The 26,398-nt window shown below is 38.5% G+C and overlaps 1 protein-coding gene across 2 annotated transcripts; it reads right to left on the reverse strand.

Annotated features, from left to right (window-relative positions):
• Nucleotides 1-709: 709 nt before the first annotated feature.
• vps53 (VPS53 subunit of GARP complex) lies at nt 710-26,051 on the reverse strand. Of its 2 annotated transcripts, none has more exons than XM_084419085.1 (22): nt 25,860-26,051; nt 25,003-25,083; nt 24,575-24,624; nt 24,410-24,476; nt 19,473-19,559; nt 18,150-18,265; nt 17,939-18,058; nt 13,381-13,459; nt 13,124-13,267; nt 12,892-13,034; nt 11,514-11,655; nt 11,287-11,385; nt 10,360-10,454; nt 8,979-9,221; nt 8,443-8,590; nt 8,273-8,355; nt 8,081-8,159; nt 7,464-7,612; nt 7,312-7,381; nt 7,059-7,196; nt 3,590-3,694; nt 710-2,170 (listed from the first exon to the last, which is right to left on the reverse strand). In XM_084419085.1, exons 1-22 carry the CDS (start codon nt 25,944-25,946, stop codon nt 1,997-1,999), a joined length of 2,499 nt encoding a protein of 832 aa, XP_084275211.1. In that variant the 5' UTR covers nt 25,947-26,051; the 3' UTR covers nt 710-1,996. The 2 variants fall into 2 exon arrangements, with proteins under 2 accessions (XP_084275211.1, XP_084275212.1); XM_084419086.1 differs by having other exon boundaries at nt 11,287-11,382; nt 25,860-26,007.
• Between the last annotated feature and the right edge of the window lie 347 nt (nt 26,052-26,398).

Here is a 26,398-nt window from a genome sequence, read left to right on the forward strand (position 1 = left end):
AGGATACTATGCATCCTGATAAAGTTCCCTTGGCCTTTGGAATTAAAATAGCCCCACATCATCACATAGCCTTCACCATACCTAGAGATTGGCATGGGGTACTTTCCATAAGATCATCTCTCAATGCAAATCAAACTAGCTATTAGGCTAACTGAAATAAAACCATGCCAATCTCTAGGTATGGTGAATGCTATGTGATGATGTGTGGCTATTTTAATTCCAAAGGCCAAGGGAACTTTATCAGGATGCATAGTATCATAAACAAAAAATAAAAAAAAATACTTAAAAATAAAAATCTGCCTGCCTCTATGGGAATTTAACATAGGGGTGTCCAGACTTATGCACCCTGTATTTTAAGGAAGAACATTTATTTATTTACGATACATTATTCATTCACAAAGAAAATTGGTGTCCTTAAAGGTTGGATTTTTCCTAATTTTTTTAATTAAGGCATTAAGTTCAATTTCCAAAAGATGATTTTTTTATTCCTCTTTTTAGTCAACTTTAGCATGGGTGTCTAAACTTATGCATAGCACTATATATATATATGTTGCAAACACACATCTCAGTTCATCCATCCATCGATCATACATACAGAAAATATCAGACAACTATTGGCTAATCCATCTATTCATTTAACCATCAGTCTTATAAATATCTATCTGTTCACCCATCAATTCATCATACATAAAATGACAAAGACAACAAGTTTGTCAAAGCCAATAATCAACAGATTTTTATTGACAAGAATTTATATCTGCAGTTGACATTAAAAAGATGTTGTCATATTCACAGAAGGCAGGAATGTTTTCATTAGAAGCAATCAACAGTATAAATCATAGCAGAAATAGTTGCAAATAATATTGCAATAAACTCACACATCACAATAGCCCATCCAACACATAAATCATACATTCATTGCACACATTTTAGCTTTGATATACACTGCTGCTGCTGCTGCTGAGGTCTTTTAACAAGTACAAAGCCATGTGCAGAGAAAAAATAAAATTATGAAGGAGAGCGTGATGAAATGATGATGAAAAGTACAGTAAACCGATTCCGGAGTTCATATCATCTTCTATTAAAAGAACTATAAAATAAGTTATGTCAAACAATGGACAAAAACAAATACGACCTTTACAAAAGTGAACAGTAGATGAAGTAAAGGAAAAGATTGTATCTAAATTTCTGCATTCCAATAATCTCCCATGAACTAGTTATTGTTCGCAGAGGAAATATCTCTAGCATGGGAAAACACAAGTGGTAAATATTTCTTCCTTACAGCTCCTGCAGGGTAAAAACATCTACAATGTGAGCGTTTCTTTCTTTTCACCCCAACCTGGGAAATTATTTACAAAGCCAAAACAACTGGTTTGTCATTTTAGAGGAGACAGGAAATCCTAAGCTCCTCTGTTGTGGAGTACCTGAGACCTGAAATCTCACTCTTCTCCACAGGCACCTTTACCCAGAGCAAAAGCCAAATTCCACACAGCCGTTTACTCTTATAGTGAGGGGACAATTATAAAAACGTTGGCTTTAAATCATTTTGATGTTGGAAATCCCAGGGTAGAAGACTTTGTGCCAGAATAGCAGCAGGTTTCTGTTCTGGGCCACACTGCCCTCTGTTTTGCTTTAAGTGCAAGCATATTTCAGAGAAATGTGCGAAGTAAATGACACTGTGGGTTTTAGTGTTGTAAATTGGAGCCAAAAAATGGGGGGGAGAGGAATGTGGCAAAATGACTCATTCATGCCAGTAATGTGTTGAGGTTCAGGAAAAGAATTGAATCATAAGGCTTATAGTAATGCAAGTCATGAAAGCCTCAAAGTTAAACAGTGATCTGTAACCGTACATAAATACATACAAAACAAACAAAAAATAGCAGTACTATTTACATCCCATTTTAAGCATGATAAAACTCGAGCGGAGACATGTCAGGCCATGCACAAAAGAGAGCGCTCACATTAGTATATTGATGGGAATAAAGTTCCTGCTAATTTACTGAATTCTCTTTTTAATGAGCTTTTCCAGTTTGCGGATACGGGAAGATTCTTGTTCAGGGGTGGGGGCGCTGAAGGACAATGATGGACCACCGTCTGGTCCTGAGGGCGGAGTGGGCAACCTCTGTCGGAAAAGCTCCAGCATGGTGCTCTGCTCACTCCGTTTCAGACCCTATAGATTTAGGGGTAAAAGAGACCAATATATTTCAAAGATCTTTATATTTTTAAAGATATAAATAACTTAATTATGAATATTTTTTTACAGTTCAACTTATTCTCTAATGAATCAATTAGAGCTGTTTGTGAACCAGTTGAACTAATTCTTTCAAAAGATCTGACTCAATACTAATAGATTGATTCGCTCACAAATTGGAAATTAACTACATGTGAAATTACCCGCAAAGGAACATTTAAAGTCATTATTGTGTTAAATGAGAAAATCATCTAATAGACATGACAAAAAAAAAATAGTGTTAGAAAAATGTATTTTGATTCAAAATGGAATTTATTACACAAACTTGAATTAATTACACTGCAATTACAATTGCATACATAATGGAATAAGATTAATGGGTATTTCACATTTGCACTCGTTACTCCTGTGATATTCCTTAACTATATCATATTTGCATTAGTTACTCCTGTTATATTCCTTAACCATGTCATATTATAAATATGAGAATAACTCATACAAGGGCATTTTTGTCCCAATATCAAAGATTTTAGGGGCATTCTATCTGTATAAGGTAAATGCATTAATCATTTTAACACATAATTTTTTCCATAACCAATTAATTAAATTAGTTGGTAGGATGTCCAAGGTATTGCTACTGACTTATAAAGCCCTAAACGGCTTAGCTCCAGTCTATTTAACGGATCTTCTATCGCCCTATAATCCATCGCGCTCTTTAAGATCACTAAATTCAAGGCTTTTGGTCATACCTAGGATATCCAGAACCACCAAAGGAGGGAGAGCATTTTCACATTTAGCCCCAAAACTCTGGAATAGCCTTCCTGATACTGTTCGTTGCTCAGACTCGCTCTCCCAGTTTAAAACTAGATTAAAGTCGCATCTCTTCAGCCAGGCATTCATATAATATTTTTAATCTTACAGTTCAAACTACAATCCGGCCTCTAGTTCATAAACGCCAGAGGAAAACTGGCCCCCGACTGAGCCTGGGTTCTCCCAAGGTTTTTTTTTCTCCATTGGGTCACCTGATGGAGTTTTAGGACACCATTAGGTCACTTGATGGAGTTTTTCGGTTCCTTGCCACTGTTGCCTTTGGCTTGCTCAGTTGGGGATATTTTGGGGATATTTAATTTGATTTTATCAATCAATAAATTCCACTAGAAACAAACCTTGTTGTATTATTTTAATTTAATACTGTGAAGCTGCTTTGATACAATCTGTATTGTGAAAAGTGCTATACAAATATACTTGACTTAAATTAACATGTTAAATCGACAAGCCATATATATATATATAATTTTTTTTTTTTTTTACAGTTTTATGTGGGTCTCCTGTTCTACTAGTGGTCAGATTTCATGAAATATGAGGAAGTTTTCACTGAAGCAAATATAACAGACTCACCTTCATATCTAGTATCTTCTGGAAAGTCTCAGGGTTGCTGTCAGCAAGGAGCTTAATGTAGTTGTCCACAAAGACCACGGATGGTTCGTGAGGGGCCATGACCACCTGAGAGGTAGAAGAAAAAAAAAAGAAAAAAGTCAGTTAAACTACAACTGGGTTCTCTGAACACATGACACTCTGGGAGCAGGAGACAACATAATACAGCGAGCTGATAGATAAAGCGCTAAACAAAGACAAAAACTTGAAGTGTCCATTTAAGGCTCATTTTAACAGCATAATAACTCTATGCTTGAACGAAGCTGAATTAGCCTCACCGGTCATTTTTTTGTGGGGTATAATGAGAGAGTCTCAATTGAGCAATAAAAAAAAAAATAGGTTGAATGAGGTACAGGCCTGCATTGTGAATCTGTTTCTTTTCCCTCCAAGGTTGGGAGAAAAAAAAAATGTTTAATTGGATATCTTGTGACCATTTAGATTTGTAACAGGGCAGAAAAACACATGGCTGACAGATACAACTGGGAGGGGGGGTGCATCTTAATCAGCATCCTGTGCAACATTTCCCTTTATACAATACCAATTATTCTTTATTTTCCTTTTACTCTCAGTACCTGAAGGGATACACCAGGATATGCGGATAAGGGTCAAAACAAAGCGGGACACGGAACACTTCAGATCATCTTGAATTCTTAACGTTCCTCCCTTACCACAGAGTGATTTACTTAGCAACCATCCTGGAGACAGGCCAAGGATAAGCCTCGAGAAGGCTTGTTGTAGTTACCTTGTAAATGAGAAAGAATAGAGAGAGCACGAAAAGGAAAACGCGAGGAGGGGGATAAAGTCTGCCTTTCCATTAATTTCCAAAACGAGCCACAATGGGGGGTGGGGGGTGAGACAGGCAAGAAAAAAAGAAAAAAAGAAAAAAGAAAAAGGAGAAGACTGTGGAAAACAGCCACGTCTCACAGGCAGCAGCAGCAGCATGCTTGGCTTGCGCTACCTCCTTCAGCTTCACATCTCTCTGAGGTTTGGGCCCTAGGATGGGCAGGAACTCATTCCCAGCCAAGGAAAGAGAGAAAAAGTGAAGACATCTTTAACAGATTACTCTCCACGTTTACCCTGTAATGAGCATCATGTGGACAGCCAAGCCACCACCAGCAATGAAGGTCCTGTTTCACCCATAAACCGCTTAACCGGTGTCACACTTCACTGATGTAATTCATCAACGATTAAGAAAGAACAATGACAAAGCGAGAATGAGATGGCAAACGATTGTGCCATTGTTTCACTAAGCACAATACAAACAATACCAGCCGCTGATCCGCCTGGTCAAATGGCAGCAGAGCCCCTTATGCTAAGGAGCATACTGAAGTATGAATGACTCTTCCAAGAGCCGCAGAGCAAAATGCTGATGGAGATGGAAGTAATTACCTGAGAGGCACCTGGGGCCCAACAAAGCCAATCATTAAACGCCAACCAGACTTTGAAGACCCACCGTATGCAAGTCAAGATCAAGGCCAGGTTTCTTACACAGACCTTCGAATTTCAATGAATGAAGGGCACTGGTCATGTGTTCATCAATATTTATTCAGTGTATTGTCTAATCTGGCTTATATAGAGATGGAAAGATACAAACTCGGCTGTTGCAGGGATAGTTCACCCGAAAATGAAAATTCTGTCAATTACTCACCATTGTCATTTCAAACCCATAAGACTTTCGTTCAGGTTTGAAACACAATTGACTATATTTTTTTATTTGGGTTCCTCCATTGAAAGTTAATTCCTCCAAAAATTCCTCTTAAAACCATTAAAAAAAAAAAAAAAAAAAAACCAAGCGGTTTAATCCAAGTCTTCTGAAGAGACAAGATCGCTTTATGATGAACAGATTTAACTTAGGCTTTTATTCAAATATAAAAAAATTGATCAACGCACATACATGGAGCTCGTCAAACATGATGAACGGAAGCTGAAACGTACTTGACGCACGAGAACCAATGAGGTTTGTTCTTGTGTCAAGAAAGAATGGGTCAGCTTTTTTTATCCATTTATTTAATTGGAAATATCTTTGAGTTTTGAAGTCTTAAAGGTTTGAATCAACATGAGGGTGTGTAAATGACAGAATTTTTGGGTGAACTGTCCCTTTTATGTAGCCCATGTTTTCTTATAGCATATTTCCTCTTTTGTAAATGCTCTTTGCATGATCTTGCACAATTAGAGCTGAACCCAGTATAAACATTAGGTGGATAAAGGCTGAATTCCAGGCAGTTAAAAGACCAGGAGCAGGAAAGCCCCGGAGAACCTCATAAAAGCCTGTGGAGCATGTGTGGGGCTGAAGATAAGGGTCATGGAGAGGAAGGTGGGTCTGGATATCAGGGAGAGGAAGATTCACTAAGGCACACGCTATCCTCTCCTCCTGTTGCATTTCATAGTACAACACAGAGCTCATACGCCCAACCAGAACATCTGTCTACACATAATATTAAAGGGAAACACGATTTTCCTTACACTTCTCAGTATCCGTTGACACTCTAATGTTTGCAACTAAATCAAGGTGCATGGATGGGGAAGAAATCATTGTGCCTCCCAACCTTTAAAAATGACTATATTCATCCCTCCACTTTCTGGGAGATAATCATTAGATCTTTAAGAGGTTTAAGGCCTGTTCACATTAAGACGAACATTCAGAACGAAAGTTTTTTCCCGATAAAACATTTTAATTTGACGGCTGTTTGCATCTGTTCATCCGTCAACGCGACAGCTTTTTACAGCAGGGTGTTATGAAATCTTTTCCATTCCATTGTGAAGAAAACTGGCCAACCAATAGGATTTGTGCTTCTGGTCATGTGCCTGGAGTGTGCATAGAACTACAACTTGGTCATAGCAACTATTGTGCTAATTGATAGTGATTAGCAGAAGAACTGTCAGATGGTGAAATTTTCATTTAAAAAAATCAGACCACATTTTTTAACCAAACATTTTGATGTGAACAGGCTTTACGCAGCTTGAATTCTGCTGTCACTAAAGCAAAATAGGGACAACCAACGAGTTTGTTCTGATCACGTCAAATTCACTTTAAAATCCATGTTTCTCTCTTAATAATTATATAACTTAACATAAGTTGTAAAGGGGAAAAGAAGTTTGAACCCCATTGTATGTTACAAGTCTATATGTAAATATAAGTAGAGATTTATGAGTGAGGAATATTAAACTGTGGACTGCTAAGGCTGCAGGCAGAAAAGCCAAGGCATGTGAGCACTTCCTGTCTCTCAGAGAGAGCTCATTAAACCAGACGTGCACAGCTTAGTAAATAACTCTAACCGAGCGCTGCACCACACAGAGCTTTATGAGCAGCTGATCATTAAAGACTTTCCTGTATTGAGCTTCTCATCGGGGAGGCCCGTTTAAAAAAGAATTGGGTGAAAGCTGAGCGATTTCTAAAATGTTTAAGGGTCGTGAATGAACATAAGGTCCCCACCTTGAGGATCATCTCCGCTCGAGTCATTCCTTTAACCACTATTTTGGTGTAGCTGGCCGGGGCTTTACGGACCACCTGAGAGCCAATGGAAGGGAGGTCTAGAAGAACGGTCTTGAGGGAATGTGTGTCCAGGAGTAGCTGTTAAGGAGAAGAAGAAAAACAAAACAAAAAGAAAATTGATTATAATCAATGTAATTTGAACTTAGTCAGGTCTATGAAACCCAAACATCCCAGTGTCTGAATCTCCACCTACCTGCTCTGCTCCAACCATGCTGATTGGCTTACACCTGAACAGGTGGTTGATGAACTTTGGAATGAAGGAGCTGAAACGAATGGATAGAAAGTACAGTTAGCAGAGGTTTAGCAAACCCTGTGTTATGAAAGAGTCTTTGTTGCGGTACTGACTTGGTGAACTTAATGCAGAACTGCGTGAAGTATTTCCGGGTGGAGGCCAGGTTGTCTCTAATGATGGGCACGTTTTGTTTGATGTGCATGATTACAGAGGTCACATACGGGCTTTGGTCTCCCACATGTTCCACACTCTGCCACGGCATCTGTACAAACATAGACAAAATCAACTTCAAGTCTAGTATAAATATCATAAAGACACTCTTAAACAATGTTGTTATTGTTAACTAAAACTTAAAAATGGAAATAAAGCTGAAATAAAAATAAAATAAATATTAGATGAAAAACCTAAAAATGACTGAAATAAAAATGAAAGTTGAGTAGAAAAACAAAATACCTATGACAAAAGCACAAACCAAATTTACTCAATGAAAACTGAAAATCAAAAAAATATGAATAAATACTATGATAGTATATAAACACTAAATAAATACTAAATTAACACTAAAATACGAAATATTTGTGTTTTTACAGTTTAATTTTAAATGAGTGTTAGATAACTGATAATAGGGGAAATAAGCATTACAATTAAACACCCAATATAGCCTGATATGATAAATGGGGGGGAGGGGATTTAATATCAGCCGATAACTGCTATGATACCGGTATAGTACCTTGCTCATAGCTGTAAGGGCTGGATCACATGCAGCATCCAGGTCCTGAACCAAGAGCTGGATACTGTTTGAGATAACCCTGCCAAACAGAGAGATTCATGGGAACATTACTTAGAAACTATTAATTTATTTCCTTGGGCAGATGTGTTTTTATTTAGTGTTGAGGGTAAAGTCAGTGTGACTGGTAATTACGTGCTAAAGGTGTCCATCTCCCCAGTTAAGTTGATTCTCTCCATCAATGACTTGTCCACCTTTTCCTTAAGCTTCTCCTCCAGCTGTGGACATGATATAAGACATTTGCATCATAAAACTATCCAACTATCCACTTATGATATGTTAATTGATGCATGCGTGTTGGTCACCTGCTGTGTGGTAGCCAGGCAGTATTCGGCTGTGCTTAGGATGCTGCAAATGAGACACAGCTCTTCCATTGTGAACTTGGCCGCTTCTGATCCCTCTTTCTCCTTCAGCAGGCTGCTGATGGTCAGACCACCACTATTGGTGCTGGTCCTGCAAGCAAACAAGCACAAACATGGTTACCAAAGAACACGAACTCAACCCTCCAGCCCTCCCCGCTGAAAGAAACAGAAGAAAGACTGCATGGAAACCACAAGACAGCTTCTCAAAAACAAAAGATCCCTTTTGAAACTCCCAAAGACAATACGGGGTAAACCACACAAGGCGACGGGTGGGGATTTTTCTTCTTTTGAAAAGCGGCAACAAGAAACCCCACAAATGCGACCACACAGAAACGTCCACTCGCTCTCCTCTCAAGCATCACCACAGCATAAACACCCCGAATAAAAGCCCCAGCAACTGGGAGGATCAAAATTCTACCATAACAAGGGAGAAGGACCAAATAAAAAGTAATGTGAGAAAGTCAGGTGGCTCAACTCACTTGGGAAGGTTTCCAGAGAGGATCTTCCAGGCATACTCGCGCAGATACTTCTGGAAGATGGTGCTCAGAGCAATCATGGGTTCTCCGGTGCTCAGTTGCGAGCATTGCACCATACACTTCTTGTAGTACACGAAGAGATCTGCACAGCTGGGAAGTACAGCACCTCCCTCATCTGTCCCTGATTTAGGGGGACCCTGTGCCCGGAAATCAGCAACAAAACGGTCGATCAGCTCTCCGAGATTTCTAAGACAGAAAACAAAAACATTAAATGGCAGTAGGCCTAGACATTATCTACATTTCCTCCACTGCATAAATCTGTGGAATGGATTTAAACATTGCAACATATGTTAAACAGAATAAAATAAAATAAAAAAATACTAATTAAAATCTTGCATATTTTGTATTTTATTAATTCATTTATACATCTGTGGATATGCATTTATTTATTTTATTAAAGATACTAGGATCAGTGAAGTTCTAAATGTTTTCAGTACTGCTTAGTTTCAATATCAAAACAAAGCAAATGAAATAAAATATATGCAAGGTGAATTTTTTTGGGGTATTGGGGTGACCAATCTGATCTCTGTGTTTTGTTGGAAAAAAATACTAAATATTAAAAATGAAATCAAATAAAAAATTTGGGAGAGCTATCTGGTGGACACTGTTTTGTTGGAAAAACTACACAATGAAATATTTAAAATAAAGTATTTGCCAAATATTTGCTTTTTTGGGACAAAGTATATGATGGATGCTTTGAGAATAAAAACTTGGTAACTGAAAACAGTTAAATTAGCAAAAACATTTAATATAGTAAAAAAAAAGAAAAAAAAGATTGCACCACATATCTGACTATGACAGAAATCCTAATGTGTTAAACTTGCTTTGAACAGCGATGTATTGTAAGGTCAGTAAATAGGCCATCTCTCTCAGCACTGAGTAATCAGAGAGATGCTGACCCCAAGAGAAGAATGTGGACACTCTCATGCCAGACAGGTCAGTGTGAACTGGTATAATGCAAGCCATTGTTAACAGAAAGGTCATTCTGCTTTAGGCAGTGCCAGCGGAGTGTTTCATGGGCCAGAGAAGGGCCTGTACAAGAAGCCCTTTTCTTGGGCACCCCGTGGCTGAGAGAGAGGTAAAGAACGAGACCAGACGAATAAAGAAAGAAATCAGCTGCCGTTTTCAGGTTGTCTGCAGCATCTGTGGTTACCAGCTAATGGGAACCATTTTTGCCTCAGTGGTGAGGCGGAGAGAGTCAGACAAGAGAACTACTGAAAAGGGGTGTGCAAGAGAGAAATGATCACAAGCTAAATGAATGGCCTTATTCCCATTTGGCTTGTCTGACATGATTGTGCACAACGTTCCAGCACATTTCACTCACTTATCCTGCGACTCGATGTAAACGTAGAGATGAGGCTCAAAGCACTTGGACACTATGCCGTGGAAGGGGTTGTCTGGAGCCTTGGGCTTCTTTGGCTGTGAACAGCAAAACATTACTTAATCAGAAACGGTTTAAGAGGTTCCTTTACATGTGCCAGTGTTATTTTATTATCAGTGATATGCTATTACAGTTGAATTAGATTTTATTTTTTATATTTTCATGTTTTTTTTTGTGTGCATTTTCATTAGTTTACATAAATCTATATAGTTTTTATTCATTTGTATTAAATAGTTGTTATTTTAGTGCTTCAAGTTAAACAGAATGAAAATGAGAAATGCTGCCTTGGAAACTAGCTGAAAAAAATAAGTTTACTTTTTTAGTTTACTTTAATTTAATTCAAGTAACAATTTGTTTTATGGTTTAAGTTAAAGACAATAACCCTGGCATGTGCAACAGTTTGACAGGAAGGTGAAAGGAAATTCTGTTGCAAAAACACCACAGTGATAACGGTGAACTTTCGAGGAACCCAAATCATCAGAAATGTTCTTACAACAGCTAAAACTGAGAACATCATTGCCAATTTAAAGATAAAAGGAAATAAGTGTGCAATAAATATAGGACCTGAGCCAAAGTCAAGCTGTTGTTATATTAAAGTACACATTAAGTGTTTGATAAATACATAGCAAATAAAGACTTCTAAACACACCGCGTCTTGAATGTTTTCATAACACGTCAATTACAGAGAATAAGCGCCTGATCCAGGCTAGAGTTCAGATGTAAGTCAAATCAAACTACATTAGAAAGAAATGTAAATTGCTGGAATGGTACCAAATTTCTATCAGAGGATGGGTGGAGTATAGATTGGATATGGTGCAAATAGGGTCATTGCTGCATGATAGAGAGAAAAAAAAAGATAAGCAGCCTCACTCTATCCAGATCTTCCTCCTTTTCTGATACATTGTCCTCTCCTGACTCATCTTCCAGAAAGGGGTTTGTTGGCTCTAGAGGCGTCTCAGTTTTTTTCTGCTGAAGAGAGCAAAGGAGAAGAAACATCACACAATAGCCAGATTACCAGCATGTTCACGCCTCAGTAAAGCCCTTTGCCCGCAAACAGGCATGGTCCAAAACAAAATGCAAGTGTGGGATTTCCTCACCCCGGGCCCGTTGTTCAAGGTGCAGCCCGAGAAGCGCTTAGCCAGCAGTCCCTCGAAATTGGTGGTCCTCTGAATAGCGAAGAGCAAAAGCTTGACCTCGATCTCCCTGGCACGGGTCCGCATCAGCTTGGCTAGCTCGATTCTGATGAGCAAATGAAACACAGACATAGTCCTTCTTGGCACGTTAGGTTTTGCTCACAACCCTGTGTCTAAAACTTCAGGTCAGTGCTTTTATAGGTCAGCGTGTGCAGATGCCTGGTTTGGCTGTTAAAGGAGCCACAGTGGATCAGTGTTGTATTCAAAAGGAAAGATTTAGTTACCATCAGCTTGAAAAATAACCTTTTTGAGAGCCTCCATAGGGAGAAGATGGTGGTGTGGTGTATCCATTCTTATATAAAGTTTTGTCAAAAAATGAGAAATTTATTAGATTGGATTACAGTGGACCTCAAACGTTCTTTCCAGGCATTGAGGGTTTTGTTATGACTCTTTTGAGAGGAATTCGACTATAGACAACACACATACACACACATAGCCTACTTTAGACTTTATCCCAGACATGTAACCAGTTCCTTTCCATCTAATCATTCATGTCGTACTGTGCACAATTATGTCTTTTGCTAAATCATGCCATAGTGGTGTGCTGTATAATGTCTAGTCTTCTAAGCTAACCACTAAATGCACATGTAATTCCCCAGGTATATTTTTCTCTATGGGGCAATGGAGATAATGAGGATTTATGCTGTGCTGATATCATGTCGGAATTACCGTAATTACAATTCTACTCAGACTCTTCAGACTCAATTAATAGTTTCTATGGCAACACTCATTATGCCAAAATGTACCCATGTCTGGCTTTGTCATTGAAGACAGCAAAATATATAATCACTATAAATGCCTTCCTTTATATTCTCTTTTCTTCCCCCAAAACACAAAATATGCAGAGGTACCTACATACACTACAGTTCAAAGGTTTGTACAGTTTTTTATATGTTTTCATAAGTGTCTTATGCTCACCAAGATGAATATTGTGAAATATAAAAATAACTGGAATGGTACTAGAAATTTAGTTTTTTTATTATTATACAGTCACATGACTTGTTGAGATATGTGCACATGACTTTTTGGATGTGCATTCAGGAATTTATGTGAATGTCTTGACAAAAAAGAAAATCCTCCACAAGTGAAAAAAAAAAAAGAAGAAGATTTTAATGGTTTTATGGAAATGTAATTTAAATCCAACATTCTATATCCCAATATTTACATAAAAATGTGGATAGAAATTTGACTAATGACATGAATGAACTTATGAAGAGCTAATATTATGTGAATGCATAATATTATGTGAATGCAGTGTTAGTGCGAGGTGTTCAGTTGGTACCTGGTGATATGACAGAACTCTACAGCGATGCGCTCGGTCATCCACCACTCCTCAGGGAACATTCGTCCATACTTCTCTTCATAGTCCACGAGCTGACGCTTGATCCACGCATAGCGCCGGTCTATTTTGTCGAGCCACGCCACCTGTACTCAGGACAAACAGCAGAACAGACCGTAAGAGATATGGTTTAGCACAATTTCTGCATATACAGGATGCAAAAGGACACACTCACATCCTGGTTCTCTTGGAAGAGAACTAGGTATTCTGACAGGTGCTGCCTGATGAACTTTTTGATGATCTCCTGCTTAATCCGAGGATCCAGGACATTCGCCACCAAGCAGGCATCTCTGAGAACAATGCTAGGACCTCCAGATTTCTGTAAATAACAAACTAAATGTTTTTTATCTGGCACAAGAATAGAGACTAGCTATGCATTAATACTAAAAGTTGATTATTTGTAATCTTTTCATCAGAACGCAATATCTGCACCTTTGACCCCTGGGCAGGAAAAGTCTCCTCGAAGTCAGCCAGTATCTGTGTACCAAGCTCGCTCTGTGCGGCTTTAACTCTGAGGAGGGGCAAAACAAATGGGTTAGTGTTTACAAGACACCTGGTAGTTTCAGGATTCCCTGGTGTCTAGTGAGATTATCAAAGCAATAAAGTCAAGACACCAAATGTTAAAATCTAGAGCAAAACCAGCTACATTTTACAATACTTCATAACAACTGAATTTAAAGGGGTTTATGACATGAATTTTTTGAAATATGTTCCTTCTAATGCACACTTATAATATTAATAAAGTTGTAAAAAAAAAACAAAAAAAAAACATATATATACACGTGAGGAAAAACAATTATTTTCTACCTTCATTCTCTGTTTGAAAATCCATTTTCTAAGGGGCGGCTCCTTTAAGGCTTGTAAATGCCACTGTTATGATTGGCTAACGTCGTCTTTGCATATGAAACGGTATTAACACCCACTCATTATTGCACGCAAGTAAGTGTTTTGAAAACGTTATCTATACAAAACTGTAATTTACACAAAAAGCATTATGAAATAATTTACTTGCGGTTTGTGATGCAGCTGCAGTCAGATCCAATACAGTTGACTGCTTCATCTTTCAACAAAAGCTTCTTTGCGAACTCTCCATTACACTGTGCTGCATCACAAAATGCTCTCTAGTGCGTGGACAGACTCTAGTGCGTGGAGTGTGTCAGAAACTGAATGCTGTATCAAGTTTATAATGGGTTCTATTTGCTTTTGATGTCTATGTCAGCCGTTAAGCGACTGAATAACAGTGGGTGGGGCCTATGGTGTGACGATGTATAACTATTCTTCGATGTCTTGCTCTGGAGGCAGTCATATGCAAATGTATTTTCCCGTGCGACATCACAGATCCCACAATATCAAAGCGAGCCATTTTTGGAGCTTGATTAAAAAGGTAGGATAGGCAATTTCAGAGAGGCTAGCAATAACAAACTAGCTTTGAAAGCATAAGATCCCGTCTCTGAAGCCACACCTCCTTTAAATTACATGAACGCACACAGCCAGAGCAGAGTCTGCAAAGCGTCACAAGAAACAGCGTTAATTTACCTCATGTCCCAAAGCACATAACAATAATAATGGACGTAAACCGATTCATTTCGCCATTGATAGGGTTGCCACAGAAACGCATAATTTCAAGCAGCTCCAAGTGCGAATGTCACAGGTTACCATCTGAAGAGAGATTCAACCAGTATAACAAAAATTGTTTCTGAAAAACAACTCTACCTTTAATTAAATGCTTTGTTTATAATGAGGTGAAACATGGTGGATGTCTTAATGGCACAAAGACCTCTTATATGTCAAAAGATCCAGGAAATCAAAATTTGATTTGCGTCATGACTCACTTTTATATGAAGGAAATATACAGTGAGGAAAATAAGTATTTGAACACCCTGCTATTTTGCAAGTTCTCCCACTTGGAAATCATGGAGGGGTCTGAAATTGTCATCGTAGGTGCATGTCCACTGTGAGAGACATAATCAAAAAAAATCAGAGATTTTGATCAAAGGATAAAAAAAATCCAGAAATCACAATATATGATTTAACTATTTATTTGTATGATACAGCTGCAAATAAGTATTTGAACACCTGTCTATCAGCTAGAATTCTGACCCTCAAAGACCTGTTAGTCTGCCTTTAAAATGTCCACCTCCACTCCATTTATTATCCTAAATTAGATGCACCTGTTTGAGGTCGTTAGCTGCATAAAGACACCTGTCCACCCCATACAATCAGTAAGAATCCAACTACTAACATGGCCAAGACCAAAGAGCTGTCCAAAGACACTAGAGACAAAATTGTACACCTCCACAAGGCTGGAAAGGGCTACGGGGAAATTGCCAAGCAGCTTGGTGAAAAAAGGTCCACTGTTGGAGCAATCATTAGAAAATGGAAGAAGCTAAACATGACTGTCAATCTCCCTCGGACTGGGGCTCCATGCAAGATCTCACCTCGTGGGGTCTCAATGATCCTAAGAAAGGTGAGAAATCAGCCCAGAACTACACAGGAGGAGCTGGTCAATGACCTGAAAAGAGCTGGGACCACCGTTTCCAAGGTTACTGTTGGTAATACACTAAGACGTCATGGTCTGAAATCATGCATGGCACGGAAGGTTCCCCTGCTTAAACCAGCACATGTCAAGGCCCGTCTTAAGTTTGCCAATGACCATTTGGATGAACCAGAGGAGTCATGGGAGAAAGTCATGTGGTCAGATGAGACCAAAATAGAACTTTTTGGTCATAATTCCACTAAACGTGTTTGGAGGAAGAAGAATGATGAGTACCATCCCAAGAACACCATCCCTACTGTGAAGCATGGGGGTGGTAGCATCATGCTTTGGGGGTGTTTTTCTGCACATGGGACAGGGCGACTGCACTGTATTAAGGAGAGGATGACCGGGGCCATGTATTGCGAGATTTTGGGGAACAACCTCCTTCCCTCAGTTAGAGCATTGAAGATGGGTCGAGGCTGGGTCTTCCAACAAGGAGTGGCTCTGTAAGAAGCATATCAAGGTTCTGGCGTGGCCTAGCCAGTCTCCAGACCTAAACCCAATAGAGAATCTTTGGAGGGAGCTCAAACTCCGTGTTTCTCAGCGACAGCCCAGAAACCTGACTGATCTAGAGAAGATCTGTGTGGAGGAGTGGGCCAAAATCCCTCCTGCAGTGTGTGCAAACCTGGTGAAAAACTACAGGAAACGTTTGACCTCTGTAATTGCAAACAAAGGCTACTGTACCAAATATTAACATTGATTTTCTCAGGTGTTCAAATACTTATTTGCAGCTGTATCATACAAATAAATAGTTTAAAAATCATACATTGTGATTTCTGGATTATTTTTTTTTGATTATGTCTCTCACAGTGGACATGCCCCTACGATGACAATTTCAGACCCCTCCATGATTTCTAAGTGGGAGAACTTGCAAAATAGCAGGGTGTTCAAATACTTATTTTCCTCACTGTATTATAAAGTATTTTCTAATATGTTTTTTCGAAGTAAACAGTCATTAAAAACTATGTGCTGATCTCTATTAGAGCAATGTGTATAGCTGGTACCTAGATCCCTCCTAAAATAATGGCTTGAATTATAACTATTGGCAATTGGGGGATAAAAATGGAACAGAGACAGAAATATCAGCTACTTTTATGAAACCAGACGTAAATTTTAATTCTATTAAACAATAAGGCCAAACTGTACTTTGGACTAAAAATCTCAGAGACAGTGTAACATAAGCTCAATTCCACGAAAGGGTCTGGAAGAACCACAACTTGATGATTAGAAGATGCTCTTTTCATTTCTGAATCAGTTGCTGGCACAAGTGTCTTCCAAAATAAACATCAAGATACTCAGAGGGAGAGAGAGTGAGTGAGTGAGAAAGAGAGACGGAGACACATGCACTTGCCAGTCAGACACCAGTCTTCAACGTGGCACATGGCTGCCAATTTGCTCTCTCACCAGCTCCATTAAGACCTCCACACTGTCTGAACCACAGCACATCCCTCAGCTGCCGCCCCTGATCTCTGAAACATCTCTGCCACACCTTATAACCAACCAGACATCTCCATTTAGGGACAGTCGGGCTCGGAAAGCAAGCATCTCAGTTTCTCCATATTTGGCATGTACTAATATTAAACATCACAAAGATCCAATTAGACATCACAAGAATTCTCTCAAGACTTTTTTTGTCCTGTAATATGTGTTAAGCTTGTGTAGTTCAAAACAACATAACTTAAATCAGCCCATCTGATCACCAAAGGGGGGCTAATATTATTTACATTGTAAATTCCTAGGCACAGTCCCCACCCTCATCAAATATAATCTCTTTCTACACCACAAAAGAAACGGACGAGAAAAAAATGAGTCACGCAGCGGTCAAAAAAGCGCTGATGTACTTTGGCACACTTAAATGCTGTTTTAACAAAAACACTGGATTCGCTTGATGTACAAATGCACGTTCAACCAAACAAACTCTCATCATTACTCAAGGACGCCTGTGAAAGTTCTTATGAACTGAATGGGTAAACTTGACAACAGGGGCACTGAAATGGAACCGCGGAAACATGCTTTTCCAGAGAAACATTTAGAACCTGGAACAATCAGGGGAATCATATTTCCACATCAAACACCCTTCCTTGCCATCTGCTTATGAAACAACAGCTTTATCAGAGCATCCAACATAAACAAGCAATGGGAAGCACAGAATCATAGGGACCGGAGCCTCATTTCTTTCCGAACAAAAGGCCCAGTCTCTGAGCCTGCAGGGGACGTGGACAGCACCACCCAAACCAGAGAAAGCACCTCCACTGGGAAAGGCCTGAAACAAAGAGACGCTTTCCGCTCTGGGAAAAGTCCAAAGTGGGGGGAAAAGGTAAATAATGAGACACTGTGAAGCAGATTTCCTTCCTGCGCTCATCTTCAGTAAACATAAACAGGATCTTCAGACTCTCAGCACCACGACTTAGTCAAATAAACAGTGTTGAGAGAGTCTTGTGCTTGTATCCTTACCTCTCTGAGAGCTGGCGTATCTGGGGGATGCCCATGTACTTCTGGAAGTGCTCAAGCACGTTGACTACACCCTGAAGGAGATTGGCCACCTCCCCATACTGCCTCTTTCGAGTCATAGCTCTGCAAAGGTACAGCGAGACAAGTTTTTAGCACACTACTATGAATGAGCAAACATACTGATCTTGGGAAAAGGTATCTTGAATAAACATACTCAAGAGAGTCCACACCGCCAGCCAGCATGTGCAGGTGATTGAGGGTGGTTATAGAAGTCGTCAGGTGACGCTTTGCATGGTCCAACTGCTTGATGTCCCGTGTGATCTCTTTCACCTGAAGGATTTATTTTTTTGTTGATATATTAGGTATGCACTGATATTTATTATAATATTATTACTGTATGTATAATTATATTTAGTGCTTTCAAATAGATTAATCATGATTAATCGCATCTAACAAAAAAGTTGTTTACATAATGTGTATATATATATGATAATATTTATATATATACACTATATACATGTCTGTGTGTGTATACATACTGTATATACACAGACATGCACACACACACAAATATATAAATATGATATTATATACAAACTCATATATTATGTAAACAAAAACTTATGCTAGATGCGATTAATCACGATTAATCTATTTGAAACCATTAATATTATATTATAGCACAATATCATCCGAAAATTATTCTATGATGCTGATTTGGTGCTCAAGGAACATTTCTTATCAATGTTGAAAAGATGTCTTTTTTCAGGATTCTTTGATGAATAGAAAGGTCAAAAGAATAACGTTTGTTAGTTTTCGTTTGTTTGAAACAAACCTATGAATGGGATTATATTATATTACGTTATTTATATTATAAATTAGCAATAAATATAACTTTATTGCTAATGATAAAAAAATAAATAAAAATAAAGTCTATACAACTTGGTCAACTCTAAAACTAAAATCAATCATAAACGTAACAAGTGAATTTAGGAATCACATCAATATAATGTAGTGTGAATTTTTTTTTTATATATATTTGCTCAAGATTATTTTTAAAAGTGTTATTAAATTATTAGTGTTGAGTATGTGAGCATTAAATGATGGCAAAGGTAATCTATTTGTAAAAATAGACAAAATGAACATGCACAATTCAATTACTATTGATCCAATACTAAAGATGATTTATCATTATTATTTATTCAATACTAAAAACACTATTGGCTAATAACCTATATGGTTTCATCCACCCTTCTTTATATTGCTGGGTACACAGGAACAGAGCTTTGCTATTGTTCTCCTGCCTTCCTCCCCTTGCCCTTCCTCTGTTCTGCACTGCATAACATTCACAGATGGCCAGTGCATTACCTTGGGCTCAAAAAGAGTGCTGTGGACAAAACCACAGGATGTCACAGTTTCTTGTGCCTTGGTTACCCAGCCTGTTGGGGTGGGTGGGTGGTGAATGGCTATTTACTCTGGGTCGACTTTCAGGCCTTAAATGACTAGGTTCCTGTCTAGCGGGCTTATTTTTACTCACCATTTGCTCCGATTTCTCCGCTTTGTCTTTGATGTCTTTGATTTTGCCAAAGAGTTGCTGGATGGCTTTCTGGGCCTCCTCCAATGCCTGGAAGAGGAGACAAAAGATCTAAGATGACCCAAACAGCACCGCGGTAGCGTTTTCTTACAGCTCTCTGTCAGTTCGATGTTTTCTGTGAAACAGCAACCTGAAGTTCACTGGCTTGAGTTCAGTTTGTGTTGGGCTGGTTTCATCGCTTTCAAAGTAGGCGATTAGAAAAACAGACACTCAATCTAAATCTTACTGCCACATCAAAAGCAATTAATAATGAACCCATATTTAATATGAAAATACAGGCTGAATGACATTTTAATGAACTTGCTTCCTGCCTGCCCTCCTAACCCTTCAGCTACTATATTATTTTTAGTGGGAAGATTTCTGTGCTTCAACAGGGTGGGGAACAAACCGCACGGCCTGATGAAACCAGTTTTTACTTGACATTCTTGTATGCGAAGACTGCAGCAGCTGCAGTTTTGGCCCTTCCACATGTTGCCCCACCTGATGCCACCACATCACAAGGCTCCCGGTTTGGCCCTGAAGGGATCCAACCTTACTGGCCACTCAAATGCAGAGTCACAGCAAGTGGCACACCTCCCACGGCAGCCACACTGGCAGTGTTTGGACTCTGACAATGCATAATTACTACTTCCTTTAAAAGCAGCTGCAGCACTGGATGAGTGGGAACACTGGCTGCTGCCAATGTATTTAGAGACGTGCATCGGCTGAGAGTGGAGAAAGTTTGGCCGTTCCTTTTGCCTTGCTTCTTCACAGGCAAATGGAATGCTAACAGCCGGCACCAGCTGCCCCCTGGAATTTACCACTTTTACAAGCCGCCTCAAAAACACAGAGATGCTTTGAGCCACACCGTGTTAACAGCAATGCATCCTCCTTTCAAAGAAAGGATTCTTCAAATTGCAGTATTGCAAGGTCATGCCAAGACTTTTTATGGCTTTGAACAAAAAGCAGAACTAGAACCCAGGTGTTAACTGGGATGCATCTAGTTTAAAGTGGCCATGTTGTAGTTGCGCATAAGAAGAAGCTATCCAGAGTCGATTTTCTGAGGTTAGAAAAATGCTTGTTGGAGGACAGTCTCTGGATCTCCTTCTTATACTGCTGATCAGAAGAAAGAGAAAGAGAGAGGTTTATTTGGATCTGGCAGGAAGGAGAGCAGCTGCTATGCATGTGGACTCTATTTGCAGTTTCAGGATGTTTCCCCCTCCACCCACAGATGGTTTAGGCAGCCCACAGACTACAGGACGACATGGATGCTGGGATGCCTGCTACATTTCCCTGTAGTGTTGTGACTCGACTAAAGAATATGCAGGAGCACTGAGAAAGAAAATGTTGATTATTAGGACAGTTTAACAGCTGCTGACAGGCATGAATGAGACTGTGTGGTTATTTCCTCTGTGATTATGTGGTCAATCATTTACAGCATTCCACACGTGCACTAATGATGATTATCCTACTAATTATCCTACATGTAATTATTTTATAAACTGCTGAAGAGATTATGAACAGCTCTGTTTACTCTATTAAATGTCATTACCTTCGGGTTACAATTTTCTTTGTTCTGCAAGATATCAAATATGTTGGGTGATACTAAAATGGTCATTTTAAATGTCTATGGTCATTTTTAATATCTTCTTCTGCCACGGGGGATTTTGATTTACAGAATTGTCCTGAGATTTGCCCTCGAATTTCACCCATCAAACTATGATTCACATTTGTTAGTGAGTAGCTTTCATATAAAACATTGAGATATACAAGTTATTTTTATGTTATGAGAAATTGCTTAAATATTGCCTAAAAGCAACATTGCGCAACAGTGGAATGGATGTACACTACTGTTCAAAAGTCAGGGGTCAGCAAGAGTTTTTATTTCTTAATTAATACTTTTATTTAGCAAGGTGCATTAAACTGATCAAAAGTGACAGTAAAGACTTTTAAATTGCTACCAAAATATATATTATAAATGCATGCTGTTCTTTTGAACTTTCTAGTTATTAAAAAATCTTGAAAAAAATGCATCTCTGTTTCCACAAAAATATGAAGCGGTACAACTGATGATGCTGCAAATTCAGCTTTCCCATCACGGGATTAAAAAATAAATTTTAAATTACATCAAAACAGAAAAACGTTTTAAATTGTAATATTTACTGTATTTTCAATCAAATATTGCAGCCTTTGTGAGCATAAGAGACTTTTGTCAAAAACATTTAAACAAATCTTACCAACCCCCAACTTTTGAACGGTTGTGTAGCTCTCCTTTGCAGTTATCATGCTTCTTATTTGAATTTTTTTTAATGTCTCATTGTATTAGTGAAAGTCAAATTTAATTTAAAAGTCAGTAAAAACCTGATTACAGATTAGACTGTCATGTAAAAGCCCATCTATTCTGTATTCAACAATTCTGCTAAACTATTTAGCTAAATTAAATTGTTGACATGACAGTTTAATGACATCAGCTAAATGTACAGTGACTCGATTTCAACACAAATACTTAAAAAAAAATATTTGATTAATTTTAACATACTCAAATACCATACAAGAAAAGAAAAGACAAACAAACAAACAAAAAAGGGTTAAAGCCTAGGCATTAAGTCGCTAAAACCTCTGTCAACAAAGCCTGCGATGACTAAAACAACTCCAAAGGGACAATCAGGGATCGGTCTATAACGACTGATAGAAAACCACACATGCAGCAAACTTTCCATCCTGTGTTTAGATTAAATATTTATACTACATTCTTGGGGAGGCTCCTTCTTGGCATTCCTAATAAGCAACTCCAGATGCCAAAAACTACATGAGACATCCTGATCCCAACTGGCTCCCTGACAGCTATAAACCTCTCATCTGAATGCTCCATCTGGGAACAACAACATGGCAAACTTTTTATATGGAACTTTCTGCAGCACTGAGGAAAATAATGTATATTAGCGCAAACCCTGCGTGAGACAAAGGGGAAGGCAAAGAGAGGGATCCCTCTAATAATCTGCACCAAATGTTTTGGCCCACTGTTGACTTTCCTTTATGAATGATATCACAAATCTATCTAAGTTTCCCCACATTGTCAAATGCCTGGAAAATATTTCCAGGTTGCTGTCCGTTAACAATGATATAAAATAGTACTTTCCTCACACTGTAAATGTCCTGATAAGAACCACAAAAATGTTTAGAAAAGTCAGGGAAAGACTCCCCACCCCCCTGCAACTCCCCACGTAATCCACATAAGAGTTATTATAGTTAACTAAAACCATATAAAAATGTCATTTCATTTCAGCTAATTCCCAAGGAAACATTTCTCAATTTCATTTAGTTTGACTTGATGTACTAAATAGCTTCAACTAAAATTAATACAAATTTATGTATATATTAAAAAACTAAAATAAATAAACATGAAAAAAAAAAAGAAAAGAAAAAAAAAATCAAATTGAAAACCAGTTCAGAATAGTAAAAAAAAAAAACACAGCATCTGACCCAAACAGCAGGCAGACGATAACAAAACCAGAGAGGAGTCTGGGTCTTTAAACAGGGTGAAACATCTGTGGCGTGACTGCCTCAGATACTATTTGTCCAGCCCTCAGCTTCATCCAAACTTCAAAGAGACTCAGTCACAAATAAGATGCCCGACGCCCAATTCTAACTTTAGCATTTTCTTTACCACTGGGGAGAAGGTGAAAATACTCAGCTAAGACAAACACATCCGTCCACCTCCTCCACACAGCTAGAAATGTCATCAAGCAGACCCCTGGGATCCCGTTCCAGACACGGATGTCTCCATCTCACTGATAAAGTGAGAAAACTGCACAGACTAAACAACAAAAAAAAAAGCTTCAGTGGGTCTTTCCAGTCCTCTCCCTCTGTCTCCACCATCACTCCCAGCCTCGAGTTGGGACGTGTAATCCACACTTCCCGCCGTTCCATCTGCTGAAAGGATTTTTCCTTTGCTCTGTGGAAACAACTCAGAAGGCTAAGGGCCGTGAGACTCGCGGCCCCGCGTTAACAGCGATCCGTTCAGACACAACCAGTGCACAAAAGCGGTGCATGCTGGGTAATTCAAGCTCAGCTGACCCCACTCGTAGGTCTCAGCCACACTGGCTTTTAACAACCCAATCGCATTTCACCTCAGCATGCTGCTCTGATTAAGAACGGATCTGTGTTGAATCAACATTTTCAGCCTGGTCCAAGAAATAGTAGGACACTAAACCACAATGTGGAATGGAACTGTTGCGAAGAACAGGAAAATTCGGGGGAAAGTGTGCCTTCCTTTCCAGGAAGACACAGCATCTGGGACTTTCAAGAACCTCGGTCACTTCCAGAGATGAGAGATGGAAGAGATGCAAAAGACATCCATAATGTCGAGAGCTGTTGTGAAGCGGGCAGAGAGGTTTACCGCGCACAGTATAACATTCTAAAGCTGCTTCAACCACTACAATGGTTTGATTAGAGTACAAAAACACTTATTTAGTTCGCCCAAACATGAAGACTCTGTCATCATTTACTCACTCTCATGCAGAAGAAAGTTGTGCAGGTTTAGAAGATATTTTAAAAAATGTGGGGCTTTTTGTCCACACAATTAAAGTCAGTGGGGATGTTGTTTTGGACCCCATAGACAGTTCAATATATCTTCTTTTGTGTTCTACAGAAGTTAGTCAGTAATAAAAAATGTTGTTATCTTACAGCCTGGAACAAGATGTGGCATAATGTTGATGAACCCAGATCATTGCTTTCATGCTATTTATTTGCCATTTATTCCTATAACCTGAAAACTATGGAGTTATGAAGGGGAGAAAGCTTTATATTTATTATTTTGATCTTAAATTATTCAAAGTCATGATCCCAACAGAACATACGGCATTGATCTGACATTACGTATGTGGAACCAAATTACTCACCTGTCTGCCATCTTGCCCCACATTAGTCTGTCCCCTCACCACTGTCCTGATGTTGTCATCCAACCGTCTGATTAAAGGAATTATAAATAATATCAATTTAATAAGAATCAATAACCTCCACATATAAATGCAGACCATGTCAGGGTCTAAATATTGAAAACTCACCTGATTTTAAGTCGTATGTTATTCACCACATCGTCTATGTTCGCCAATGACTACAAAATTATTTGAAAGGGGGGGGGGATACATAAACACAACTGAAAATACATCAGCTATCCTTTAATATAATTTATCTCTTTTAAAAGTCAACATCTCATAAGTCAGTTCTTCATGTTCAGAGAGAGTAGCGCTCTCTAGTGGCAAAGAATATGAACATTCAATAGGCTGCAATGTAAAAAACATAAATATTAGTAGTATTATTGGTCACTGGACTCAATATGGGTGACCTAAACACAGATAGACAGGCATTCAATTTGATTCATTAATTATTTGTATTATCAATGCTAATAGCAAACAATAGTAGCCTATATTGCTCAGAACTAAAAAGTTTCAGAATGTTGACCATTTATGCAAGCTTTCTAATTCAGACTCACCTGCTCTGTTGGAAACAAGGTATTAATGTATTCAACAGCATTGAAGTCCGCTCGATCCAAAGGGTCTTGGCTGGGGAATACCTAAATATTGAACAGATGTCATATGACAAGGCCAAGCCCAGAAAAGCAGGCTCTGCTGATTGAGGATCAGCTGGCCACAATGTTGCTAGAGATGTTCTGTGAATCTGAAGTGAACATCAAGCTTTACTACACTGCAGTCCATTCAGGTGGCACCAAAAACCTTAACAAATAGATCTAAAAAGCCAGTTGTATTACTGATCTTATGCTGGACTCAACTGGAGCCAGTGGAAGAGAATTATTATTGCTCAATTAACCACTATAAACAATTCTGCACATCATTCCTCTCTAATGATGCTTCTTTAGTCCAGTTCTTTTTCTTTCTCACTGTGTTTTGGAAAACATTAATAAACAATGTGTTAAGAACATAGACTAAAACTACTAACGTTAGTTCATTTTACGATCACCAAGAGATAATTAAATATAATTAGATAGAAATTGCAGTGCAATTTAAGTTCTTCATTTTGTGTCTATTCTAAACGGACTCGTTTAAACGCTTGAATGTGCCAATCTCTTTTTTCCTGTCTTGACACCTCCCATATCAAATAGCAAGCTAGCAATGACAAATTTACGTTTGCGGGTCCGTCGTTTTAAAAAACAAAGTCGGTTTTGACAACAGTTATCTACGTAAACAAAAAGGTAAAATGATAAATAAAACAGACAAGACCAAAACTGTGAGCTTCACTGGAGAAGTATCAAACTGGCTATTAGCATCTCATGAGAAGACACACTCTCTGACACTACAATAAAAACAGATTCAACCCCAATTGATCTCTTACCTGCTCAATGGCCAGCTGCACTTCTGGAGTAAGGTGTAATATCGCCTCCAAATCTTCCACAAACTCTAATTCTTCATCCTCCATCATTGTAAACAGTAAACAGACGTTTTATTTCCTGTGCTGACGTTAATGCTTCTTTACCGTTGTCGATGATCGGGGGAAATATGATTCATTAGCGCCATCTTTCGAGATGGAGAGGAGACTCAACACGAGACTATTATCATAGTATTTCAAATAATCCTAAAATCCGAAATCTTGTTATTATCTATTAATTTAAAAACGATGACAATACATTTTTTTGCATATTTCTGTTTTTAATTGTTGTGTGTCTCTTATATCATAATTACTTAAATACTGTTTGTGTGTCAAACCTAACTGGTTTTAAAACAATTCATCAATCACACTATGAAAAACAGTAACGTTAAATAGAAGCCTATCTTTTGCAAATAGCAAACAGATCGAAAGAGTAGGCTATTATAACGAAAACACATAAAAACAAAAACAAACATGAGAACATATGATAAATAAAACTATAGTTA

The sequence above is a fragment of the Rutilus rutilus genome (genome assembly GCF_951802725.1).
Source record: "Rutilus rutilus genome assembly, chromosome: 9".
NCBI lineage: Eukaryota > Metazoa > Chordata > Actinopteri > Cypriniformes > Leuciscidae > Rutilus > Rutilus rutilus.